The sequence below is a fragment of the Thermobia domestica genome, chromosome 9 (assembly GCF_964235325.1).
Source record: "Thermobia domestica chromosome 9, izTheDome1.hap1.1, whole genome shotgun sequence".
NCBI classification, from domain to species: Eukaryota; Metazoa; Arthropoda; class Insecta; order Zygentoma; family Lepismatidae; genus Thermobia; species Thermobia domestica.
This window is the reverse complement of record NC_137462.1, coordinates 238,781,427-238,803,978: the sequence shown is the minus strand read 5'-3', so window position 1 is coordinate 238,803,978 and position 22,552 is coordinate 238,781,427. Positions and strand designations below refer to the sequence as shown.

At 35.8% G+C, this 22,552-nt stretch overlaps 1 protein-coding gene across 1 annotated transcript in view; it reads right to left on the bottom strand.

Annotated features, from left to right (window-relative positions):
• LOC145660630 (uncharacterized) overlaps nucleotides 1-21,981 on the bottom strand; it is a 47,911-nt gene extending 25,930 nt beyond the window's left edge. The window contains exon 1 of the mRNA XM_081725911.1: nucleotides 21,922-21,981. Coding sequence (XP_081582037.1) covers nucleotides 21,922-21,936 — 15 coding nt within the window. The 5' untranslated portion in view covers nucleotides 21,937-21,981. The remainder of the gene's footprint in view (nucleotides 1-21,921) is intronic.
• Nucleotides 21,982-22,552: the final 571 nt, after the last annotated feature.

Genomic DNA, 22,552 nt, shown 5'->3' with positions numbered 1-22,552 from the left:
GTATCTCTATAATGAGAATATAATTATTCTGTTCTTGTACATGAAATATAAATCTCAACCATAATTTTGTATTCATTTACTACGACGCACTTGTTTCCAGTCTTTCATATTTACTTTTAAATCATGGAAGAAAACTGTTTTATCTGAGGTATTCATGCAAATAAATGTTAACAAAATTATATTCTATAATTTTCAATCATCGCAATATGATTCGGAAAGACTGGCTGATATAGTCTTAAGATATTCACTAGTAATCGCAAAACATATAAGTAGCGTATTCGAATTTCGTTCCCCGAATACCATGAAATTTATATATTGCCTTTCTTCATTCATTTTATTATCATAATTCATTCACTATCGTCTCTAAAAGCTAAAGGCCATGCACGTAGAGTATAAAAGTCAAAGATAATCCAGACGATATGTCGGAAACAATCGGCTGATATTAGTGCTAATCGTCTCTAAAAGCTAAAGGCCAAGCACGTAGAATATAAAAGCCAAAGATAATCCAGACGATATGTCGGAAACAATCGGCTGATATAAGTGCTAATCGTCTCTAAAAGCTAAAGGCCAAGCACGTAGAATATAAAAGTCAAAGATAATCCAGACGATATGTCGGAAACAATTGGCTGATATTAGTGCTAATCGTCTCTAAAAGCTAAAGCCGAAGCACGTAGAATATAAAAGTCAAAGATAATCCAGACGATATGTCGGAAACAATCGGCTGATATTAGTGCTAATCGTCTCTAAAAGCTAAAGGCCAAGCACGTAGAATATAAAAGCCAAAGATAATCCAGACGATATGTCGGAAACCATTGGCTGATATTAGTGCTAATGGTCTCTAAAAGCTAAAGCCGAAGCACGTAGAATATAAAAGTCAAAGATAATCCAGACGATATGTCGGAAACAATCGGCTGATATTAGTGCTAATCGTCTCTAAAAGCTAAAGGCTAAGCACGTAGAATATAAAAGTCAAAGATAATCCAGACGATATGTCGGAAACAATTGGCTGATATTAGTGCTAATCGTCTCTAAAAGCTAAAGCCGAAGCACGTAGAATATAAAAGTCAAAGATAATCCAGACGATATGTCGGAAACAATCGGCTGATATTAGTGCTAATAGTCACTAAAAGCTAAAGGCCAAGCACGTAGAATATAAAAGTCAAAGATAATCCAGACGATATGTCGGAAACAATCGGCTGATATTAGTGCTAATCGTCTCTAAAAGCTAAAGGCCAAGCACGTAGAATATAAAAGTCAAAGATAATCCAGACGATATGTCGGAAACAATTGGCTGATATTAGTGCTAATCGTCTCTAAAAGCTAAAGGCCAAGCACGTAGAATATAAAAGCCAAAGATAATCCAGACGATATGTCGGAAACAATCGGCTGATATTGGTGCTAATGGTCTCTAAAAACTAAAGGCCAAGCAGGTAGAGTATAAAAGTGAAAGATAATCCAGACGATATGTCGGAAACAATGGGCTGATATTAGTGCTGAGGTTAACGCCTCTACAAGAAACCAATTGTCGCCAAGTGGTTCACACGTGCTTTCAACGCCGTTGTTTGTATATTAGATCACCGGTGAATCTAGCTCTCATTTGATGATCTGAAACAATGCTGTATCATATCATCATCATAGGTATTCTGCGATTATTGTTAAGTCACTTGCTGCAACTGAGAAGCTTTCATGCCCCACCGTCTTCTGCTAACCTCTTCCTCTTGACGTATGATTTCTGTGTTTTGTTATCGTCCATTACCTGTAGTTTCCTTCTATCCATGTTTTCTGCCACCATACTCTACAGTTTTAGTTATTATTTCCAGTCCATCAATATCAATTTTTTAAAATTTGTTTCCACAAGATTATATATTTCCTATGTTGAGAAGGCTGACTGGTATATGCTACATCTCTACAAGAAGAAAGATAAATTGCAAAAATACATAAGACAATGAAAACAAAAAAATTCTCTATACTTGTACAAAAAATGCCAGTATATCTCTATAGCCGGCCAGTGTAGTCATTCAACCGAAACTTACATATATTATAATATGTCCAATACGCATAGCAGTTAAAAATCGCGTTTCATTTAATTGTTATTTTTCTTTCTGTCCAAGACCCCGGTGCATCAACTATTTATTGATTTTAGAAAGGTGTACGACTCGGTTAGGAGAGAAACATTATACAACGTTCTTACAGAACTTGGAATACCGAGAAAGCTAATTAGATTAATTAAGATATGTTTAAATGAATCCCAAAGTAAAGTCCGGGTAGGAAAATTTTTGTCCACGAACTTTCACGTCGAAAATGGCCTGAAACAAGGAGATGCGTTGTCGCCATCATTATTTAACTTTGTTCTGGAATACGCTATTAGGAAAATCAAAGATAGCAACCAGGGCCTAGAGTTGAACGGTATTCACCAGGTTATGGCATATGCTGATGATGTAAATTTAACAGGGAATGATACGAGAACAATAGAAAGAAATGCAGAGATCTTATTAAACGCTTGCAGGGACATGGGTTTAGAAGTAAATGCAGAGAAAACTAAATACATGGAAGTGCTTCGGGACCGTAATACAGCAAATTATGAATGCGTTAAAATATTAAATAATACTTTTTGATAAAGTGGATACTTTCAAATATCTAGGATCAATATTAACAGACGAAAATCATATCCACGAAGAAATTAAATGCCAACTAAAAGCAGGGAATTCGTGTTATTATTCTATTCAAAATCTCTTGTCATCGCGAATTCTATCGAGGAATTTGAAGCTTAAAATATACAAAACTATAATCATGCCTGTTGTTCTGTATGGCTGCGAAACATGGTCACTTACTCTGAGGAAAGAACATAGACTGAAAGTATTTGAGAACAAGATCCTGAGACGAATATTCGGACCCAAGAAGAACGGGAATAGGGAATGGCGGAAACTTCATAACGAGGAACTACATAATTTATACGGTTTACCCAACATTGTTAGGGTCGTTAAGTCTAGGAGGCTTATGTGGGCAGGTCATGTAGCTAGAATGGAAGAAAGTAGAAACGCTTTCAAAGTCTTGACTGGAAGACCAATCGGAAAACGACCATTAGAAAGACCCAGGCGCAGATGGGAGGACAATATTAAGATGGATCTCGCAGAGATTGGAATACAAAGTATAAACTGGATGCAGTTAGCTAAGGATAGAAGTCAGTGGAGAGCTTTTGTGAACGCGGCGTTGAACCTCCGGGTTCCATAGGCCATAGAGTTAGTTAGTTAGTTAGTCCAAGACTGACATGTAATTGCTATTTAAAATGTATAGGCTGGCCCATAACTACTGTATATAATGTTTGAAAAATTGCGGTAAAGAAACTAACAACATCATTTGAACATAAAATCGAAGATAAACATATTACTTTCATACCTTCCCTTACAAGAATGTTAATCTCTGTTCTCCATGGCATGATCCATCAATGCACCATCGAAATCGATACATGCCTGAAGAGGAAGAGGAACATTCTTACATGCAACTTGACAGACCCGTACGGGTATCCTGTGAAACTCTTCTGTGCCAGCCTCCAGTACTTCGGCCAAGTTGCGTATGTGATGTTGATACACTTTGTCCTTTAAAATACCCCATAGGAAAAAGTCAGATGGTACAAGTCGGAAGATCCAGCTGGCCACTGCACAGACCCATGCCGACGATCCAGCGGTTTGGAAATGTTTCGTTCAGTCACTCTCGCACTGGTATTGCATAGTGTGGCGGTGCTTTATCTTGCATCGTCCCACTCTCAGGCTACACAGTGTTGCCATAGGGAAACTTTCTGTTCAGAATTACAGTTACTACAGTCAGTCAAACATCATATACACAGTAATGGGAAACCCTGTATTTATTATATTTTTGTTATGCACAATGAATTGATATAGAACTTTGTGCATAACTTAGAAACTAAAAGTTTCAACACTACAATTAATGTTGTCTACGAGAGGAGTTTTTTTTTTCTTTTTGTCTTGTATTGTAAATTTTGTAGAAGTATCGTCTTATCTTCATTCTCGAAATAATTCTCTTTCGTCTCATCTTGATTCTCGAGAATCGTCTCGTCTAGATTCTTTCTCGTCTCGTATTGTAAATTTGCAGTATATTGCGAAATGAGTTCTGTATCTTTAAAAGTGTTTAAATTATCTTTATTGTGTTCGTACAATAACTTATCAATTTATATTCTGAATTATGTAATACTGAAAGAGTTTGAGATCTAAGATTTGAATGAACTAGTGCTGCCTAATGGTGAACAAATGCAAGACGAAGAACAAGACCGGGGTGGTCTTGATCTTGTTCTTGGTCTTGCACATATAGTCTTGGTCTTGGTCTTGGTCTTGCTTGCAAGAATCTTGCAAGTCTTGTATTTAAGAAATCTTATGCTTTTCATAGGTAAATTTTACTCTGGATATAAGAGATAATAAACTCTACAATGCGCCAATAGTAACGGAAATACAATATATGTTTCTAAATGTAATATAGTTTTACTTTCGTGTAGGTATTATGATAGTATACAACATAGGTGATGTCCTTTATTTTTTTTAATGTGTTCACGCTTCACTACTTATAAGATAAATCACAACATTTCCTAATCTTCTTATATTTTTTTTTAACAGATCCAACACTCTTCTGGTTCCCAAACTGGGGAGGCTACCCCTCAGACGCAAGAAAGAAAATCAAGACGGCACAGATTATTGAAATACCATGAATTGCAAAATTATTTTTATACTCTAAAGGGGTCAGATTTTTCTTTTCAACCACGACTAGCTAATCCTTGTATTAAACAAACTTCCAATTAAATTTTGTTTTACTGATCCCAATATGTACTATATGGAGCAGAAACATTGACATTACGCAAAAGCGATGAAAAAATTGCAGGCTTTCGAAACATGAACATGGAGGGAAAAAAAGGAGAGAATGAGCAGTGTTGAACGGAAAACGAATGAGGTGTTAGAAATATTAACAGTAGGGGAAAAAAGAATTTTAGATATTGTTAAAAAAAGGAAGAGGAACTGGTTAGGATATTGACTGAGGTGGAACTGTATTATGAGGGATGTGCTAGAGAGTATTGTGGAAGGAAAGAGAAGGAGAGAGCGAAGAAGACTAGTTGAAGGAAGGTATTAAAACAGAAAATTGCTACGTCAAGACGAAGAGACTAGCTGAAAATGAAATCTTTGAGTTTTACGTCTCACGATTATGCCGGTTAGGCTAAAGAAGACGGTGATGATGAGTGATGAATGAAATGGTGGAATGAGACAAGTGGGACAACCCCAAGGAAACCCAGGCACACGGTGTTTGTGCACCACAAAGTTCACTTGGCCGGGCTGGGATCAAACCCGCGACCCCAAGCACCAGATGTGAACACTCTACCACTGAGCCACCGCGGCACCCAGGAGACTAGCTGAGGACCACCGTACGTCGAAGCTTCTCAGTTGTAGCAAGTAACCTGCCAATAATAGCAGAATAGCTATGATGATTATGATGATAAGTTCAGCAATATTGACCAAAAAAAAAGGGAGAGAGAGAAAATTATAATAATAATAATAATAATAATCAAACCCTTTTAATATTTTGGAATAATTTGAGTGAAAACTGAAAACGACTCAACTGTCTATGTGTTTTGTGTAAACTCAATTTACATAAATACTTTTGACCTGTATTAAAAATACAAAATAACGGCATGGAACTCCAAGTTATTTGAAGTCTCACTTGTGAATATGGATTACTAGCATCAATTACCCACTTCGTTGGTTTAAATTAAAAAAAAATAATAATATATTTCGTTAGGCAGCCACCTTTTACTATTACTAAAGCGCTCCCTGATATCGATCATTTTCGATGATTTTTATATTTCTCTCCCCTCCTCCTCCCCAAGTTGCGGTGTTGAATTTGGATTTAAACGGCATCAGAAGTGTCTCTGTTCGTCTCACAGACCCCGAAAGCTATGGATTCGGCACTAATATTGGTCATTTTCAATAAACTTATCTATCTCCTTCCCCACGTTGCGTGGCACGGCATTGGAAGTGTCATTGTTCATCTCTGTGATCTCGAAAACCATGAGTTCGAAATTGATAATGATCATTTTCGATAATTTTTATATATATCTCCTTCCTTCCCCTGCCCCAAGTTGTGCTGAATTTGCATTTAAACGAGATCGGAAATATCATCTTTCACCTTAGCGACGCCGGAAACTATGGATTCGATACTAATATTTGGTCATTTTGATCATTATTATATATCTCCCCCTCCCCCAAGTTACGGGGCTGAATTTGATCGTAAACGGTAGCGGAAGTGTCAGTATTCAACTCATCGACATCGAAAACTATGGATTCGAAACTAATATTCGTTATTTTCGATCATTTTTATATATATTTCCTCCCCTCCGCCAAGCTACGGGGCTGAATTTGATCTCTCTCCTCCCCCTCCCCTAAGCTGCATCGTCAAAGTCATATGATAAAAACCACCCCAAGTCCAAACCTCATCTATGTTGAAAATTTGATTGAGATTTATCGGCTGGTACATGAGTGATGAAGTCACAAAGACGATCACTTATATTTTTATTTTTTTAACATATATATCTCCCTCCTTCCCTACGCTGCTCCGTCAAAGTGAACTGACAAAATAACATTCAAGGCTTGAATCTCATCTATGTTAAAAATTTGATCGAGATTGGTCGTTTGGTTCAAGAGCTATTAAGTTTTATTTTTTATTTTATAACTCCCCCTTCATTCCTTTCCTAAGTTTTACCGTCAAAGTGAAATTTTTAAAACACTCCCAGGTCCAAACGCCTTCCATGTTGAAAGTTTGATCTAGATCGGTCGGGTGGTTCAAGAGATTTTGAGTCACAAATATAGTCACTTTCAATTTTATAATATAGATTTATTGTTGTAATATAATGTTTTATCACTCAATCCTCGATGTGCCGTATACCTAAGGAGGCTAAAAGTTATATTGATAAACAATTATTCAACGTATAAGCATCCGCCCATGAAATCAAACTTGGGGTCACATGCACTAAGTTTCTGTCAATGTCGTGAAAAATTTATTTCGATATTAATTTTCTGAGCACACATTAAAAATTTTCAACGGATGCTTGAGATTCGGAGCCAAGGCCATACCCATGTAGTCGGCAGCTATAGCGTACGGAATTACCAATGTTCAATACTACATTTCTCTTTATTTTTGGAAGAAGAACACCACTAATATGCTTTGAAATGAAATGACGTCCCACGATTATGCACCAAGGCTAAGGGAGACAGTGATGATGAGAAATGACTGAAATAGTGGAATGAAGAAAGTAGAAGTAAACGGAAAAACACCGAGAAAATCCACGCACACGGCGTTTGTCCACCAAAAAAGCTCAAATAGCGCAAGATGCCACCAGTGTGGCGTGAAAATGAGCAATATCTACAGAAAATGCGAACAACTAATTTAGAAAACGGCATATTGCAGTTATATGCTACAAGGGTAGATCAACTCTCACGGATTGCACTAACTACTGGAAACACATTCACTCCAGTAGCATTTTTACTGAAGCCAAGAAATATCTATCCCCTTCCTTTTTACATTCTATAAAAACATCAAGTAGTGCCGGTACTTGAGAAAGACTCTTGCGCAAGAGTATTGGTCTTGCAGGTAAGGTCTTGGTCTTGCAACAGGATTCCTGGTCTTGGTCTTGGTCTTGCATGCAAAACTCTTGCAAAAACTGCAAGACCAAGACTTGTGCTCATCACTAGTGCTGCCCAGGGATGGCCACAATGATCCGGTTCTGGCGGAACCGGCTCTTGGAAATCTGGTTTTCAGAACCGGTTCCAGACCTGGATCCGAAAACCCGGTTCCAGAATCGGATTTTAGGAACTGGTTCCAGACCTGGATCTGAAAACCCGTTTCTAGAACCGGATCTTAGGAACCCGTTCCAGACTTGGATCCAAAAACCCGGTTCCACATCTGGATCTTAGGAACCGGTTGCTGACCTGGATCTGAAAACCCTGTTCCAGGACCGGATCTTAGGAACCGGTTTCAGACCTGGATCCGAAAGCCCCCAAAGACCCGTAAAGGAGTCACAAAGTTCAAAATTCACCTTCAAAACACTGCAAAGAAGACCACGCGCTTGTGTCGTCCCCGCCCAGACCTGCTTCTGCCCATCCCCGCCCAGAACCGGGTGCCTATCTGTCGCTTCCACCATTTCATCTAGCACACGGTTCATAGCCTGCCAGCAGCTCGGGTTTAGCGTAGGGATGGCCACAAAGTTCCGGTTCCGGCGGAACCACGGAACCGGTTCTTGGAAATCCGGATCTTTTCAGAACCGGCTCCAGACCTGGATCCGAAAACCTAATTCCGGAACTGAATCTTGGGAACCGGTTCCAGACCTTGATACGAAAAACCGGTTTTGAAAACCGGCTCCACAAGAAACCGGTTATTGCCATTTCTGCTGCTGCCCACGAAACTCGTGAAACTTCTCGATCGAAAGCAAGATATGCCATATTTGTCGTCCCGGTCGAATTGAAAAAGGTACATTTTTCTTATGGACAACACTAACCATAATGTATTTACACGCTTCTGTAGCATGGCAGGTTTACAAACATGCCAAGTTAATCACGGTCTATAAGCTCCGTTCATTTTTTCTTCGAAAGTGTGACCCGAAATTGACCAGTTATAACTCAGGAAATGAAAGACTACCCAATATAATATTTCACAAGCTTATACAGCGTGTCCACAAAAACACTCTGTGATTACGACTGATTATAAAATGAAAACTTTTAGCAATATCTTTGAAAATAAGGTGTCAGGAAATGCATCGACTCAAAACAGTTTTGTTTCTTCCATACAAGTTCTAACATTCACTTCTTGTTCCGCTAGAAGGCTGTAAATTCAAGATGGCACTCGCCAAACAGCTACGAACCTGGTGTGTTTTGGAATTTCGCTCATCAAAGAGTGTGTAACATATGTTCAGAAACAAGTTTGATGTGAAACCACCTTCAAACAAGTCAATTATGAAGTGGTACAACGATTTCGTAGAAAGGATGTATCTCTAATAAGGAAAAAGAGCATTCCGGCAGACCACTAGTACCGCAGCCAGTTACTGATCGCGTGAGAGAAAGCTTTGTGCGCAGAGCTAGTGAAGACTACAAACCCCAACAAGCACGGTTAGCAATGTGTTAGGCAAACGCTTGCACTTTCATCCGTATAAACTGGAATTGGTGCGCAAGGTTTAAATTGAAGACCGTAGAAGAGTGTGAAGTGAGCTTGATTATCGAATAGATGTTTGTCAAGTAACACGTGGGACTCACATCCAATGCTTGTAATGAACACATACCACATGAAATTTATGTGTTGATATACTTCTAGGCAAACAAATGTAAACACAAAGTTCCGAAAGATTTTCATTTGATGAAGAATTAAATCATGGAGTGTCTATGTGGACACACTTTATGTTAGGCCAAGTCTTATCACGATCAAGTTTGATCCTAATCGGATGAATTCAGTTGAACTCATACGATATAATGAACTAAATGGTTCAGACGAAAATCAACTGAAGAAAAAAAATGAAAATGACGCTCAATGTCTAACATAAAGAAAAAATGGCTAAACCATTTCAAACCAGCTTTTGAACATAGTACCAACCTAGAACTGCACTTTCATCAAACCATTTTTAAAAATATTATCCTAACGAAGAGAGGAGGATTCAAAATTAATGAAAATATAGACTATCTCAGGAGCTCCTCTAGATAGGAAGTTGAAACTGTGCATATAAACTCCACTAAAAATACAAATCTTTGAGCAAGTCAATGTTTATTTATAAAATATTAAATGTGTGACAGTTTCACCAACAAACTGAACATACTGGCTTCATCAGACACTGTCAGTGTGTTTTTAGTGTAAGTTATTCAATATAGCAAAGCTAGTATGAATCAGTTAGTTATAAAACTCCAAGTTAAAAATGGGAGAGCACGTGTCCAAGTGCTACCGAAGATTTGGCTCTTAAGGGAGGAAGAGAGTAAATTTCCATAATATTTTAGTCCATATTCAAATTGACGTTGTCTTGACGTCATTGGAAAACGATGAACCGTTTGAAATGAATTTTCAAATGTAGCTTGCGCTGTAATCGAGACGGGTTTATATAATATCTCTTTCATTAAAATACGTTTCCCAATTACTATTAAGAAAAGGGCACAAAACTACAAACAGTAAGCGAATAATAATAATAATAATAATAATAATAATAATAATAATAATAATAATAATAATAATAATAATAATAATAATAATAATAATAATAATTTTACCTTAACGTAACACAATTATTCCCGTCAGGCTAAAGGAGACAGATGATTAAGGCAAGTGAACGATGATGGAAGAATTGGTGGAATGAGAATGTTGGAGAAAACAGGAATACCCCGAGAAAACCCACGGTCACGATGTTGTTTACCACAAACTTACTTGGTCGGGGGTTCGAACCAGAGGCAAGACACCACAGGTAAGAGCTCCACTACTGAGCTACTGTGGCCCCTAATAATAATAATAATAATAATAACAATAATAATAATAATAATAATAATTATTATTATTATTATTATTATTATTATTATTATTATTATTATTATTATGTACGTTCCCACTTGGAATTTGCTAGCTTGATTTGGAACCGTAACCTCATTAGTATTACTCAAGTTTTGGAGTCAGTCCAGATTTCCTTCCTGGCCTGGTTAAAATATAAATTTAAACTATATGATCTGCCCAATAGGGTGATTCTCGCTAGATTGGATTTACTTGCTCTCGAAGTTCGTCGTAATTTAAGGCAAATTAAATTTATTCATGATATAATACATGCGAAACTGAACTTAATTGAATATTTGTTTATTAAAGTTCCCTTGTATAAATCTAGGCTTTACCGTCCTATATTGTGTAATAGTAATTTAGTTGGTTCGCCATTATTTATTTGTGTTGACAACATAAACAAAAAGTCACTCAAAATTGATTTTTTTGATTCCAATTTTTTGGCGCTTAGAAAACAGTTTTTGGATTGTTATGTTTAATTAAAATACCTAATTTAACCCTTTTTTGTATATTGTCTATTGAATTTTCTTTTTTTTACCCATATGGTGTATATTTGTTTATGTGTTTTAATTTTTTTTTTAATTTGTTCATAATTTGTTCATAATTTCATAATCTACTTATGTAAATTTTTAGTAATACATCTTACTTGATTGAATCTTTATTGAAATGAGGATATGTTTGTAATTTTATTTTGTAATTTAGTTTGAATTAAACCTGTGTTAATGCTTTTTCCTTTGCTTTTCTTGATTGTCATGATTTCATGTATTTTAATTTTTTTTTGTTTTGTTGTATTTTTTCCTGTAATATTCCATTGTATATAATTGTATATATGACCATTATGGCTTCGGCTGTGGTCGCAATTTCTCATAATAAATAAATAAATTATTATCATTATTATTATTATTATTATTATTATTATTATTATTATTATTATTATTATTATTATTATTATTAATATTATTATTATTAAAATAAATGAAAGCGTCTGTGTTGTACAAGAAAAACCTTTCTCTGCTCATTTTAACATGAATCTTAAGCAGGATGTAAAATCCTGGAGCTACTGGAGTGAAGTCACCTCGCTTACTAGTTTTGAAATGCATTCCTGCAAATAATAAGTTACTCGGTTTGAACGAAATGACGCTATTGTCTAAAATTTGTTAATTAATTACAGTAATTCCTACCGGGTAAACTAGTGGTATGCGAAGACAGAAGACAAGTAGAGTTAATTCTATCTAACGACTTTGTTTAATAATTATATATGTGAAATTCAACGTGTGAATTCACTATGTCCAAGCATTTCAATGCAAATGATCACTTTTCCTCCAAGCAAGGTTGCCGCTCCTGGGGGACCAGGGGGCCCCGGGCACCCCAAAGATCATGTGAGTCCCCTCATTGTATTTGTGAATATACATTATTTGGCATAATTTGAATACAATTTGTCTTAAAACCCTCATATATATGCCGTCTGCATCTGAATGGGCCCCCCAAATTTACAGAGAAATCGGCACCCTTGCCTCCAAGAAATCAAAAATTTACCTGCTCTAGAAATACTGATGTTGATTCTTCAGTAAACATCCACCTTTTGAATTAAATAAAATTCCAACTCATATAACTTTACGTATAATATCATTTTATTGATAGAATAAGTCGTGACTACTTTGAGTCACCCATCATTAACAACTTTTAGCATGTCTTAGATTTAAGTTCTTGCTGCTGCTATTCATTGTCACATTCATTGTAAGGATAATAATAAAGAAAAGACAAATATCTTTAGTGTCCCCTTTTCTCAGTCCCTGATCTCTCTCTCTCTCTTCTCTGCTCTGAACCCTGTCCTTTCCCAGAATAGACTTGAAACACGGATGCAAAATCATTTATTATCTTACTTCAGATTACTTTTATTTATTTATTTTACAAGTTACACGTTCTACATTGTGCTCAAGCTAAATTAGTAAGAAGTGATACGGTAAAAGGTAAAATATTCATGTCCTACGAAGAACTCGGATTGCCGGCCATCACGTCTTTTGTTGATTACAACTTCAGAATGCTCAATGCAAAATTATTTCAGGTATTATTTAAAATTATATCATTGTTTTGTTTTTGCATTTAATTGTGTTGTATCAGGTACATGCTTCTTCAATTTATTTCATAGGGAAAGAGAAACGTAATATTGTAAAACAGTATGATTGTGGTTTGCTACAAGATAATTGTCGCAAATTCTTGAGCAGATAAATATGTACTCTCCTTATTATGAAACAAAAACTATCAATCTGTGAATAACGTTACTTTACAAACTTCAAGATATTTATGAGTTAAGGGTTGCATAACATTTAGGCGAATAAATATTAGGTTTTTTAAAAATCTTTATTATAAACACAAGGAAATTCCATCTGCTAGTCATGCTAAATCCCAATAGCTCATAGTCAGCGTAATAGTTACCGCTAGTTGTTTTGCCTCCTACCTGATGCCCAGAGATGTCACTCACGTGCAAATAATTTTCAGATGAGTCTAAGGCTTGCTGGGAACAACTAGTCATCTTGATATAGAAAATTAAACCCTTATAAATTATTATTATTATTATTATTATTATTATTATTATTATTATTATTATTATTATTATTATTATAATTATTATTATTATTATTATGGCCATTTACAGGCTTTTCAGTTTCCCAGATGAGATAACATCTATTTAGGCGATGGGCAGGAATGAAAGAATTTTGTAGTTCCATTTAAAATATGTTAACTTTTGGTTTTGGCAAAAGTTCAAATTAAATCTATTGGCATATACATGAACATAAAACTAAACCAAAATACACTTTGTGCTTACATTACGACTGTAATGTGAAAGAAATAACACGAAATCTTTTACTTCAACGTCTCACGGCAATGTAGAAGCGATGTAGTATGTTCTTATATTACGCAGAGGGATTGACTTCCTTCCTTTGCGCTATGCATACAATGAATTATTAATTATTAATGCATGTCAAACGTTTAGGAAGTGAAATGAAATTTGGAAGTTTGATTTAAAAGATCAACTTAACTCAACGTGGTCATCTCCCAGTGTTTCACTTTTAATATGTACAGCCCTGGATGCATTTCCAAACTCTTTTCACACTGTAATTTCATTTATTGAAAAAAAAAATACGTTAAGAATCTAAAACTAAATGTAGTTTCATTTACTGTGTCAGATTTTGTCGTCCGTTTCAGACTTAGTGCATACTACCCATGAAAAATTGGAATGTCGCTGGTTGCACGCATACTTTGGATTGGCTACCTGTGGTTTCACTTACATTTTGAAATATCTGAACACATCTGTTTGATTTAAAACAGAGAGAACCAAGATTAACTACAATTCAGCATAAAACTGAAGCTATTATAAGTCAAAATACGTACTCTAGACCTGATTAAGAATATAAACATAGAGAGAATAAACACAGAAGGAGAAAAGCTTTAATCCTTTAAGTACTAGCTATTGAGTGCTTCAATGTCAAGAAATGAGATTCAACATAAATTAAGAAAAGAAAAATTAAATTCCTTGCATTATATTTCCTAGTTTGGTTGGCTAGGTAACTTGTTACTTGGATAATAGTAAACACATCGTTTCTGATCAACGACATTTATTGCTTTAAAGACGGAAGTTCATTATTTTAGCTTCCCAATTGATTCACGATATGCATCTACATCGACAATAATGATTTTTTGTTATTGTTATAAAAGTAAATATTTCCTAAAATTACATTTTATAGAAATCGTGTATTTATGTTTTAAGCAATGAAAGTTACACTTAAACAAGTTTCAGAGGAAAATTTCACTAGTTATAGATAACCAAAATCATATTGGAAAGTAAGTACCGTATTATTATTATTATTCAAGATTAAACCTTCAGTGCTACAGTGTTCCCTCTGGCGCATGGGATTCATAGTTCGATTTCTGCTCAATCCAAGTGGGTTTAACGGTAGACAAACATCGTGTGCATGAGTTTTCTTTTAGGTTCTTCTGTTTCCTGCCACTCTTTTATTTTTATTAATTTTTATTTAGTCTTATTTTACATGGAGATAAGGCTCCTGCCTTGTCTCCCTCTTGACCATGCAATACAATAGTACCATAATTAGTAATACAATAATAATAATAAAATTAGTTCCCCATTTCATTCGTTCTCATCATCACTGTCTCCGTTAGCCTACACGACATAACCGTTCAACGTAAAATTAAAAAAAAAAATCATTTCATTTAATTTTCAACATCAAACCTTAAAAATGAACTTATTTGCAAAACTCTGTAAATGGAGTGCGTGTTATTTCATGAGAGTATCACTAAACTCCAATTGAAAAAGAACATTACAAATATGGTCTAAACACAGATATAAAAGAACAGAAAAGATAAAACTAGCAACATAATCGTCGAATGGATCATTTCTGGCAGAATAATATTATAAACTTATTTTCTTTCCTCTAACTAACTAACTAATTCTATGACACGTCGCGTTCACAAAAGCTCTCCACATTGATTTATATTCTTAACCGACTGGATCCAAACTCTACGTTTGTACTCCCATTTCTGTAAGATACATCTTAATATTGTCCTCCCATCTGGGTCTTCCTAATGGTCGTTTTCCTATTGGACTTCCAGTTTAAACCTTGAAAATGTTCCTACTTTCTTCCATTCTGGCTACATTACTTGCCTACATGAACTTCCTAGACTTGATGGCCCTAGCAATGTTTGGTAAACAACATAAATTATGCAGTTCCTCGTTATGAAGTTTCCGTTATTTCCCATTCCCGTTCTTCTTGGGTCCGAATATTCATTTCAGGATCTTGCTTTTAAAGTCCTTTCAATGTACATTCTTCATTTACAGCAAGTGAAATGTTTCGTATCCAAAGAACACAATAGACATGATTATCGTTTATTTATTTTAAGTTTCAAATTCCTTGAATTCACGACGACAAAACGTTTTGAACTAAATAATAGTATGAATTCCCTGCTTTTAGTTGACATTTAATTTCTTTGTGAATATGGTTTTGGGCTGTTAATATTGATCCTACATATTCGAAAGCATTTACTTTGCCGAAAGTATTATTTGATATTTTAACGCATCCATAATTTGAAGTATTACGATTCATACGAACTTCTATGTATTTAGTTTTCTCTGCGTTTACTTCTAAACCCTTGTCCCTACAAGCGTTTAATAAGACATTTCCCTCCCTCTTCACTTCAAAATATTTCTTCTCACTTCCCTTTTCTTTAAATATATCCATGATTTCTGCACTAAATGAATTCACCACCTTGAATTTCCCTCTGCGGACACAATAGCTTAGTGGTATCTGGTGTATGGTAATCGATCTGTTTGAGGAGTTAGGTTGATCATCGTGAGGTAAAACTCATTCATTGTGCGTTCAAACCATACTGAAAAGGTCCTTATTGTCCTCGATATGTTTGTCTTTATGTCCTTGTTCAGTCTGGTAGTGTTGTAAAGTATAAGAAATATTAAAAAAGAGTAACCTAAAAAAAACTGAAATAAAGAAAATTGTAGAGCGCTCACCGCAGGTGAAAATTTTTCCTAGTTCAATCACAAGCCATGTGAGTTTGTGGAATGCTACATTCAACTTATCCGTAAATTTTTATCGGAGTTTTCCAGTTTTCCACCATTTTCATTCTATCAATTCTTTTGATATTTACTCAAATCCATAAATTATACTTAGCCCGAAGAGGATAATCGTATATCGTTAAGCTAGAGATTTTAGTTCACTTTCATTTTAATTTTCCAGTATTTCTTATTGAGAATCGAATATCCACAACAACCATTACTTCATGTACTTTACTCAAATTGTACTTTAGCAACTTCCACATATCGCGATTTTACTAAATGTTCTCGGGATATCAGCCAGGTGAAATTATTGACATCTGACGTTTCGAATGCTGACATTGAAGATGATGAATGAGTGCAATGTCTGCATTTGAAACGTCGGATGGCAATATCTTCACCTGGCTGATAGCTCGAGAGCACTTACTAAAATTCTATATATAGAATGTTTGTAAATTCATTAATTTATTTAAAAGGTTAGAAGGTAAAAGCTCACAAAGAACGGAATAATATTTTTTTTAAAATATGTAATTTTAAAACAACCATAAATATTTCTTAATTTTACCAACTACTTTCATCTATAGCACATATTTAATTTTTAGTTGCCTTACACGTAACTTTTATCCTATTTTATCTAATTACCCCATGCCGTAAGCGTCGGTAACTAGCACCGATGGGCAACTAGCAACATTTCGCCAAAAATTGGTGGCCCTGCAATGACGATTCGCGGTGGCTTCATTTCTATTTTGAATATTATACCACCAGCGGCCCACAAACGGTGGAGACGCGACGAAACGCCAATGAACCACAAAATTACTCCCTCAAAATATGTTAAATCGCCTGTATGCGTGATTTGTTTACATTAAGGTCAGTCTTAAAAAATCACTAAAGCACAGTAACCTGGGGTAGGCGCGAGCCACCTACCTTTAGATTACTAGGCGCGTGCTTTTCTGACTTAGTCACAGTAGCGATGAAAACAACCTCCATTGTAGAGGGATAAATAGTTTAGGTGCTTTTTGGCCAGTCAGAGTGCTCCTATAACTGAGTATATTCAACAATAACAATTTGGAGTAAAAAAAAAAAAAAAAAAAAAAACGCATTCACCATGCAATTTCATAACACAATGACGCGCGTCTATTTACTTTATTTTATAGTTCTCCCGGCGACAGTTGCCATCTAAATTCATACAATTACACGCACTCATCTCAAGATTTTTTATCTTCATGATGTAGAGGCATAGGTTACTCTTTATCTTCGGAGCTCACTTTACTAACAATTCGTCTAGAAAAAAATAATATAATAACTGCATATGCATGACTGGCTATAGTTCATGTTAGTCCCTTCGAGATTCTCCGCGATGAGTCGATGGAGCCTGAACGAAAATGATGTCCTCGCTGCTACGCGGTGACAACTTAAACACCCTGACTCTAGACATCTGTTTCGACTAGACGAAACCTTGCCGCCAGTGGCACACTAGCAGCAATACTTCGACGCGTAGCTATACCGACGATCGACATTTACCGGCAAGTGCGCCGCTATTTGTTAGTGACGTTTACAGCATGAAATATATTCACATATTTTGTAACAAAATTGAGTTAAAGAATATCTGGCCAAACAGAAATCTACAGTATAATACAAATGCATGTTTTATTTTATCTTTCTTTCTCCTCTTAACACACTAACTTTTACTGTATATACTTAGATTGCATTTCGCATTAATTTGAGTGACGTTCTAATGTCAGTGCCTGGAATCATCTTAAAGGAAAAACTTCAACTTTAACTGTTCCTATACACTAAACTTAAAATCCTCAATATGCCAATCTCCATCCAGGAACTTGACAGTACCATAATTAGCTAGTGTTTTGTAATAAGCACTGAAGAGTCAGATATCCTACATTCTTCAATATATATTTTTCTCTGTTCTCTCGAAACACCAATGTCCGCCAAGTGGACTTTGCGGTGGATAAATATCGTGTGCGAGGTTCTCCCGTTTCCTTTTACGGTCATCATTCTGCCATTAGAGTAAAGCCGCGAAAACTTGGCCTAATGTCAACCGAAGGGTGGCCGAGTTTGTAAAAAATGCCGAGTTATTAGAAAGAAAGTTAAAAAAAAATAAGTACGAGTGTTTCCTCAGAAAATATAGTGCTGCATTTGTGTGTATTGGTTACTTGAGAATACAACAGAGAATAAACTGCCCAAATATCCTTAAACAAATTAAAAATACGTGCTTTATGGAGTCATAGAGCCTTTAGTATACACGACAATGAAAATTAATGAATGAATACTGGGCAGGAATTTACCTGATAAAAGAGACCTCAGAAAAATACTTCTACGGGTCTGCACGCGGATTCTTTCTTCCTGCCAGGGTGTGTTCGAGTTATTCGGACTGCCGGGTTATCGAGTACCGAGTTTTAGGTAATCTACTGTATACCAATCTTACCAACACTGTCTCCTTTAGCCCCGGTGCATAAACGTAAGACGTTAGAAAGCTATATCACTATGACCAAATCGAAAAGAAGTAGAGAATGGAAATGAAGCCCCTGCTCTAAGAAAGGAACAACCTGGTATTGCATCATGATACCATTTGGATTTTCAGCTAAAAATTACAATAACTGTATTTTAGAAAAATTCGTCAAGTTTCCGCTAGTCTCTTTAACTATAATTTACTTGCTTATTTATTGAATATAGAAAATAACAAGTTTGTACCTAGTGAATGTAATAATCAGTCGATACATACACAGATACAATTTGTGATTTTTCTACTATTTTCTAAATAAAATGCTCAAAGGGTTACATCAGGTATATCTTTTCCTGGACGTCTTATTTGATTAATACTATACATAGTGTACGTACATTCTACTAATAGGCGATATACCAAATACATTCATAGATTGCGATGATTCGTGAAATGTCACTATCGTATTTTCCTGTCCGGAAAATAATAGATTTTTTCATAATATTGCTAAGTCTATCTGATAATGTATAAGTTTGTTCAAAAAATAGAGTTTTTAGATATACTCTGATTTCAAGGAGGGTCTAAAGTAGGAAGGAGGTAAGCCTTCACAACAATGGACATCCAATGCTTCGGAGGGAAGTCGGAAGTGTTAGGTACTGGCAGCTCCTTATTCTTTTGTGTTCGGAATAACGTATGATGCGATGTATTTCGTCACGGTAAGCGTGCAAGAAAAGATTGCAGCATGCGTTTTCCCGATTACGAGACACCGTGCTGCTGATGATTCTTAATACTTTCGACATCGCGCCGAAGGATTCCATGTTCACTGCTATCAAGGCTTATCGTTTGCCTACTTTGGACCAATCATAAAATCAGAACATATCTCAAAACTCGGTTGATGGCATGTCTGGGAATTTTACCCTGCATAGATTACTTTGTACACCCATTGAACATTCATGAAATATGCATTTTTCCATTGAGTATGTGTGACTTCCTTTATGCTGATAAGTACAACCATCCATAGTTTCTCGAATTCGAAATAGGGCCTCTTGAAATTTGGCTTTTTCGAGATTTTGGGCAGCCCTAGCTCTGAAACTATGCACTTTTGCCCACAGGTCCATATGAACGTTTTCTCTTATTTTGATGTAAGGAATCACCTCTTACAGTTTGTCGGTATAGTTCATTAACACCCTGTATATTTTTCGTGAACTGAACTATGCAATTATGTCTCGCATAATTCTGTTCATACTATTTCAATGGGAATAAGAAGATACAGTTTTCTTGTATTTTTTGAACAGCATATCTGAGAATTACAACCTGTAGGGAATACCCTGTACACTATTGAAAATTGACGAAATATACACTTTTGAATTGTGTATGCGTGGCTTCCTTTAAGCTGATGAGGACCACCATACACAGTTTCTGGAATTCGAAATAGGGCCTCTTAAAATTTGGGTTTTTAGCGATTTTGGACAGTCTGAAACTATACACTTCTAGCTCTGAAACTATTCACTTTTCGCCATAGGTCCATATGAACTTTTCTGTTATTTTGATGTAAGGAATCAGCTCTTACAGTTTGCTGATATAGTTCCTTTGCAATGGATAACTTATTTTTATGAACATTTCCTATTTATCGACTTTTGAAAAAAAAAAAAAAAGGTACTTTTTACAACGAACTCCAGACTGTAGCTTCGAAGCAGTTATAGTCTGCGAAGACGAAATAGCATTTATGAATTGCATGTTCTAAATCTATGTAAACATCTCTTTCATATGTTAATGATAAAATTAGATGAGATTTTGCCTAAGTTTAATCATGGTATAAACGAAAGGGTTACACAACCACAATATGAGTTGAAAGTCTAAAGAGTTTCAAACTATTCAAAGAATAAAATTAAAAGGCTTTCAGTTTAGCGTCTTAAGATAATGCCCATTTGACTAAGGGAGACAGATGATTACGGAAAGTAAGTGATTGAAATGAGAATTATGAGAGGAAACAAGTACCCGAGAAAAACCACAAACACGATATTGTCTATTGCAAATTTACTTGGATACGAATCGAACCACAGACCCTATGCATCGGAGGTAAGCGCTCTACCACTGATTCACCGTGATCCCCAACGAATAAAGAAATCGCGCAATATTTCTCATATTTATAGATACTAGAAAATGAAATGAAATGAAATCTTTGAGTTTTACGTCCCACGGTTATGCCGGTTAGGCTAAAGGAGGCGGTGATTATGAGAAATGAATGAAATGGTGGAATGAAGAAAGTGGTAGGAAACGGGAGAACCCCGAGAAAACCCACGCACACGGTGTTTGTCCACCACAAAGTTCACTTGGCGGGAGCAGGGTTTGAACCCGGGACCCCATACACCAGAGGTGAACGCTCTACCACTGAGCCACCGCGGCCCCTACAGATACTAGTATTGACACTGATTACTTGTCTGAATATTTGTGAGCTCCCTAACGCTAGAGCCTACGAAGAGGTATAAACTGATAGATGGAACACAATTCGGACATTTTGATTGCTACACGCTTTTAACACTGGTATTTCTAGCTTTCTAAACCAGAGCTCGTGCCGAGTGGACTTTATGGTGGACAAACACCGTGCTCGTGGGTTTTCTCGGGGTTCTCCCGTTTCCTCCCACTTTCTTCATTTCACCATTTCACTCATTTCTTATCATCACCGTCTTCTTTAGCCTAACCGGCATAACCGTGGGACATTAAACTTCAGATTTCATTTCATTTCTAAACCACAGTTCATTATGTTTCAATTCGAGAAGTTCTTCGGTTGTTTCACATGTTGGAACAGCAACAAAATCTATATTCGTACCAAAATCCAAATTCGTGCTTCAAATCATGTGTGGTACACAGGATTTAAAAAAAAAATCGTATGCATACTTAAAAAGCACTGATTTTCCCGAAGAGTAACTTTTATAATGGAGAGATAGACTTGAAGAAGTCCCTATCCTCGGCATCGACTTAATTGATTTAGAGATTTCAATTCGAATAAATTACTTTTATATGATACTACTTCTATCAGAACCAATTAGACTTAACACGCTAATCAAATTCAAAGAAATTTAATTTTGACTTTTCAATTTTGATCATATCTGATAAAAAAGGATATAAGTTGTAACGGAAGAACTACTAAATACTTTAAAATTAAATATGTTATCACGAATTCCTCTTAATCGTATGCATAAAACAATGTTTTCTTTGATTAAAGGGTTCAAGTACCATAGAAGAAAAAATCTTTTCCATTTTGACTGTAAAGACAAAAGCACATTACATATCCATCATGTGAAAAAAAAAGACGCACCTGCAGAGATCTCATGTTTTTGCACAAGTTTCTAGAACACAGCACAACACACAAGCTATAGTGAAAACAAACTGGATAAGTCATTACATTACAGCCTCATTTTAAGCTTTTTTCTTGTGAGATACAGGGAACTATGGTCAAGGTCCTTTCATGAAAGGGCGTGGGCTTTAAGAAGACTCACGCAATTCACAACAACACATGTAGACGCTGTACAAATCTAAGTGAGAGTATTTTGCTCTACGAACGATCGTATGTGTGTGTGTGTGTGTGAGAGAGAGAGAGAGAGAGAGAGAGAGAGAGAGAAAGAGAGAGCAAAATATACAAAGAGCAGGTAAAAGAACGAAAGTAAGAGTGTGTGCTATACCATGCTATACATAAGAACTCCTCTGGAAAGAGTCGTATTTACTTCGTGGGTTGCAGCGCTGTGTGATTTTTCCCGACACAGATCTCATCCAACATCTGTTTTGGAGAGGACTTCGACGCGAAGAGAAGGGGAACATCTTTTATTATTATTAAGACTGTAATTCATGAGAAATAATAATTCCCTTTCCTTTCGGCTAATTCCTGTTGTAATTTATCATACATTCACATATATACACACACATGCACAATTCACATACATACAACCATA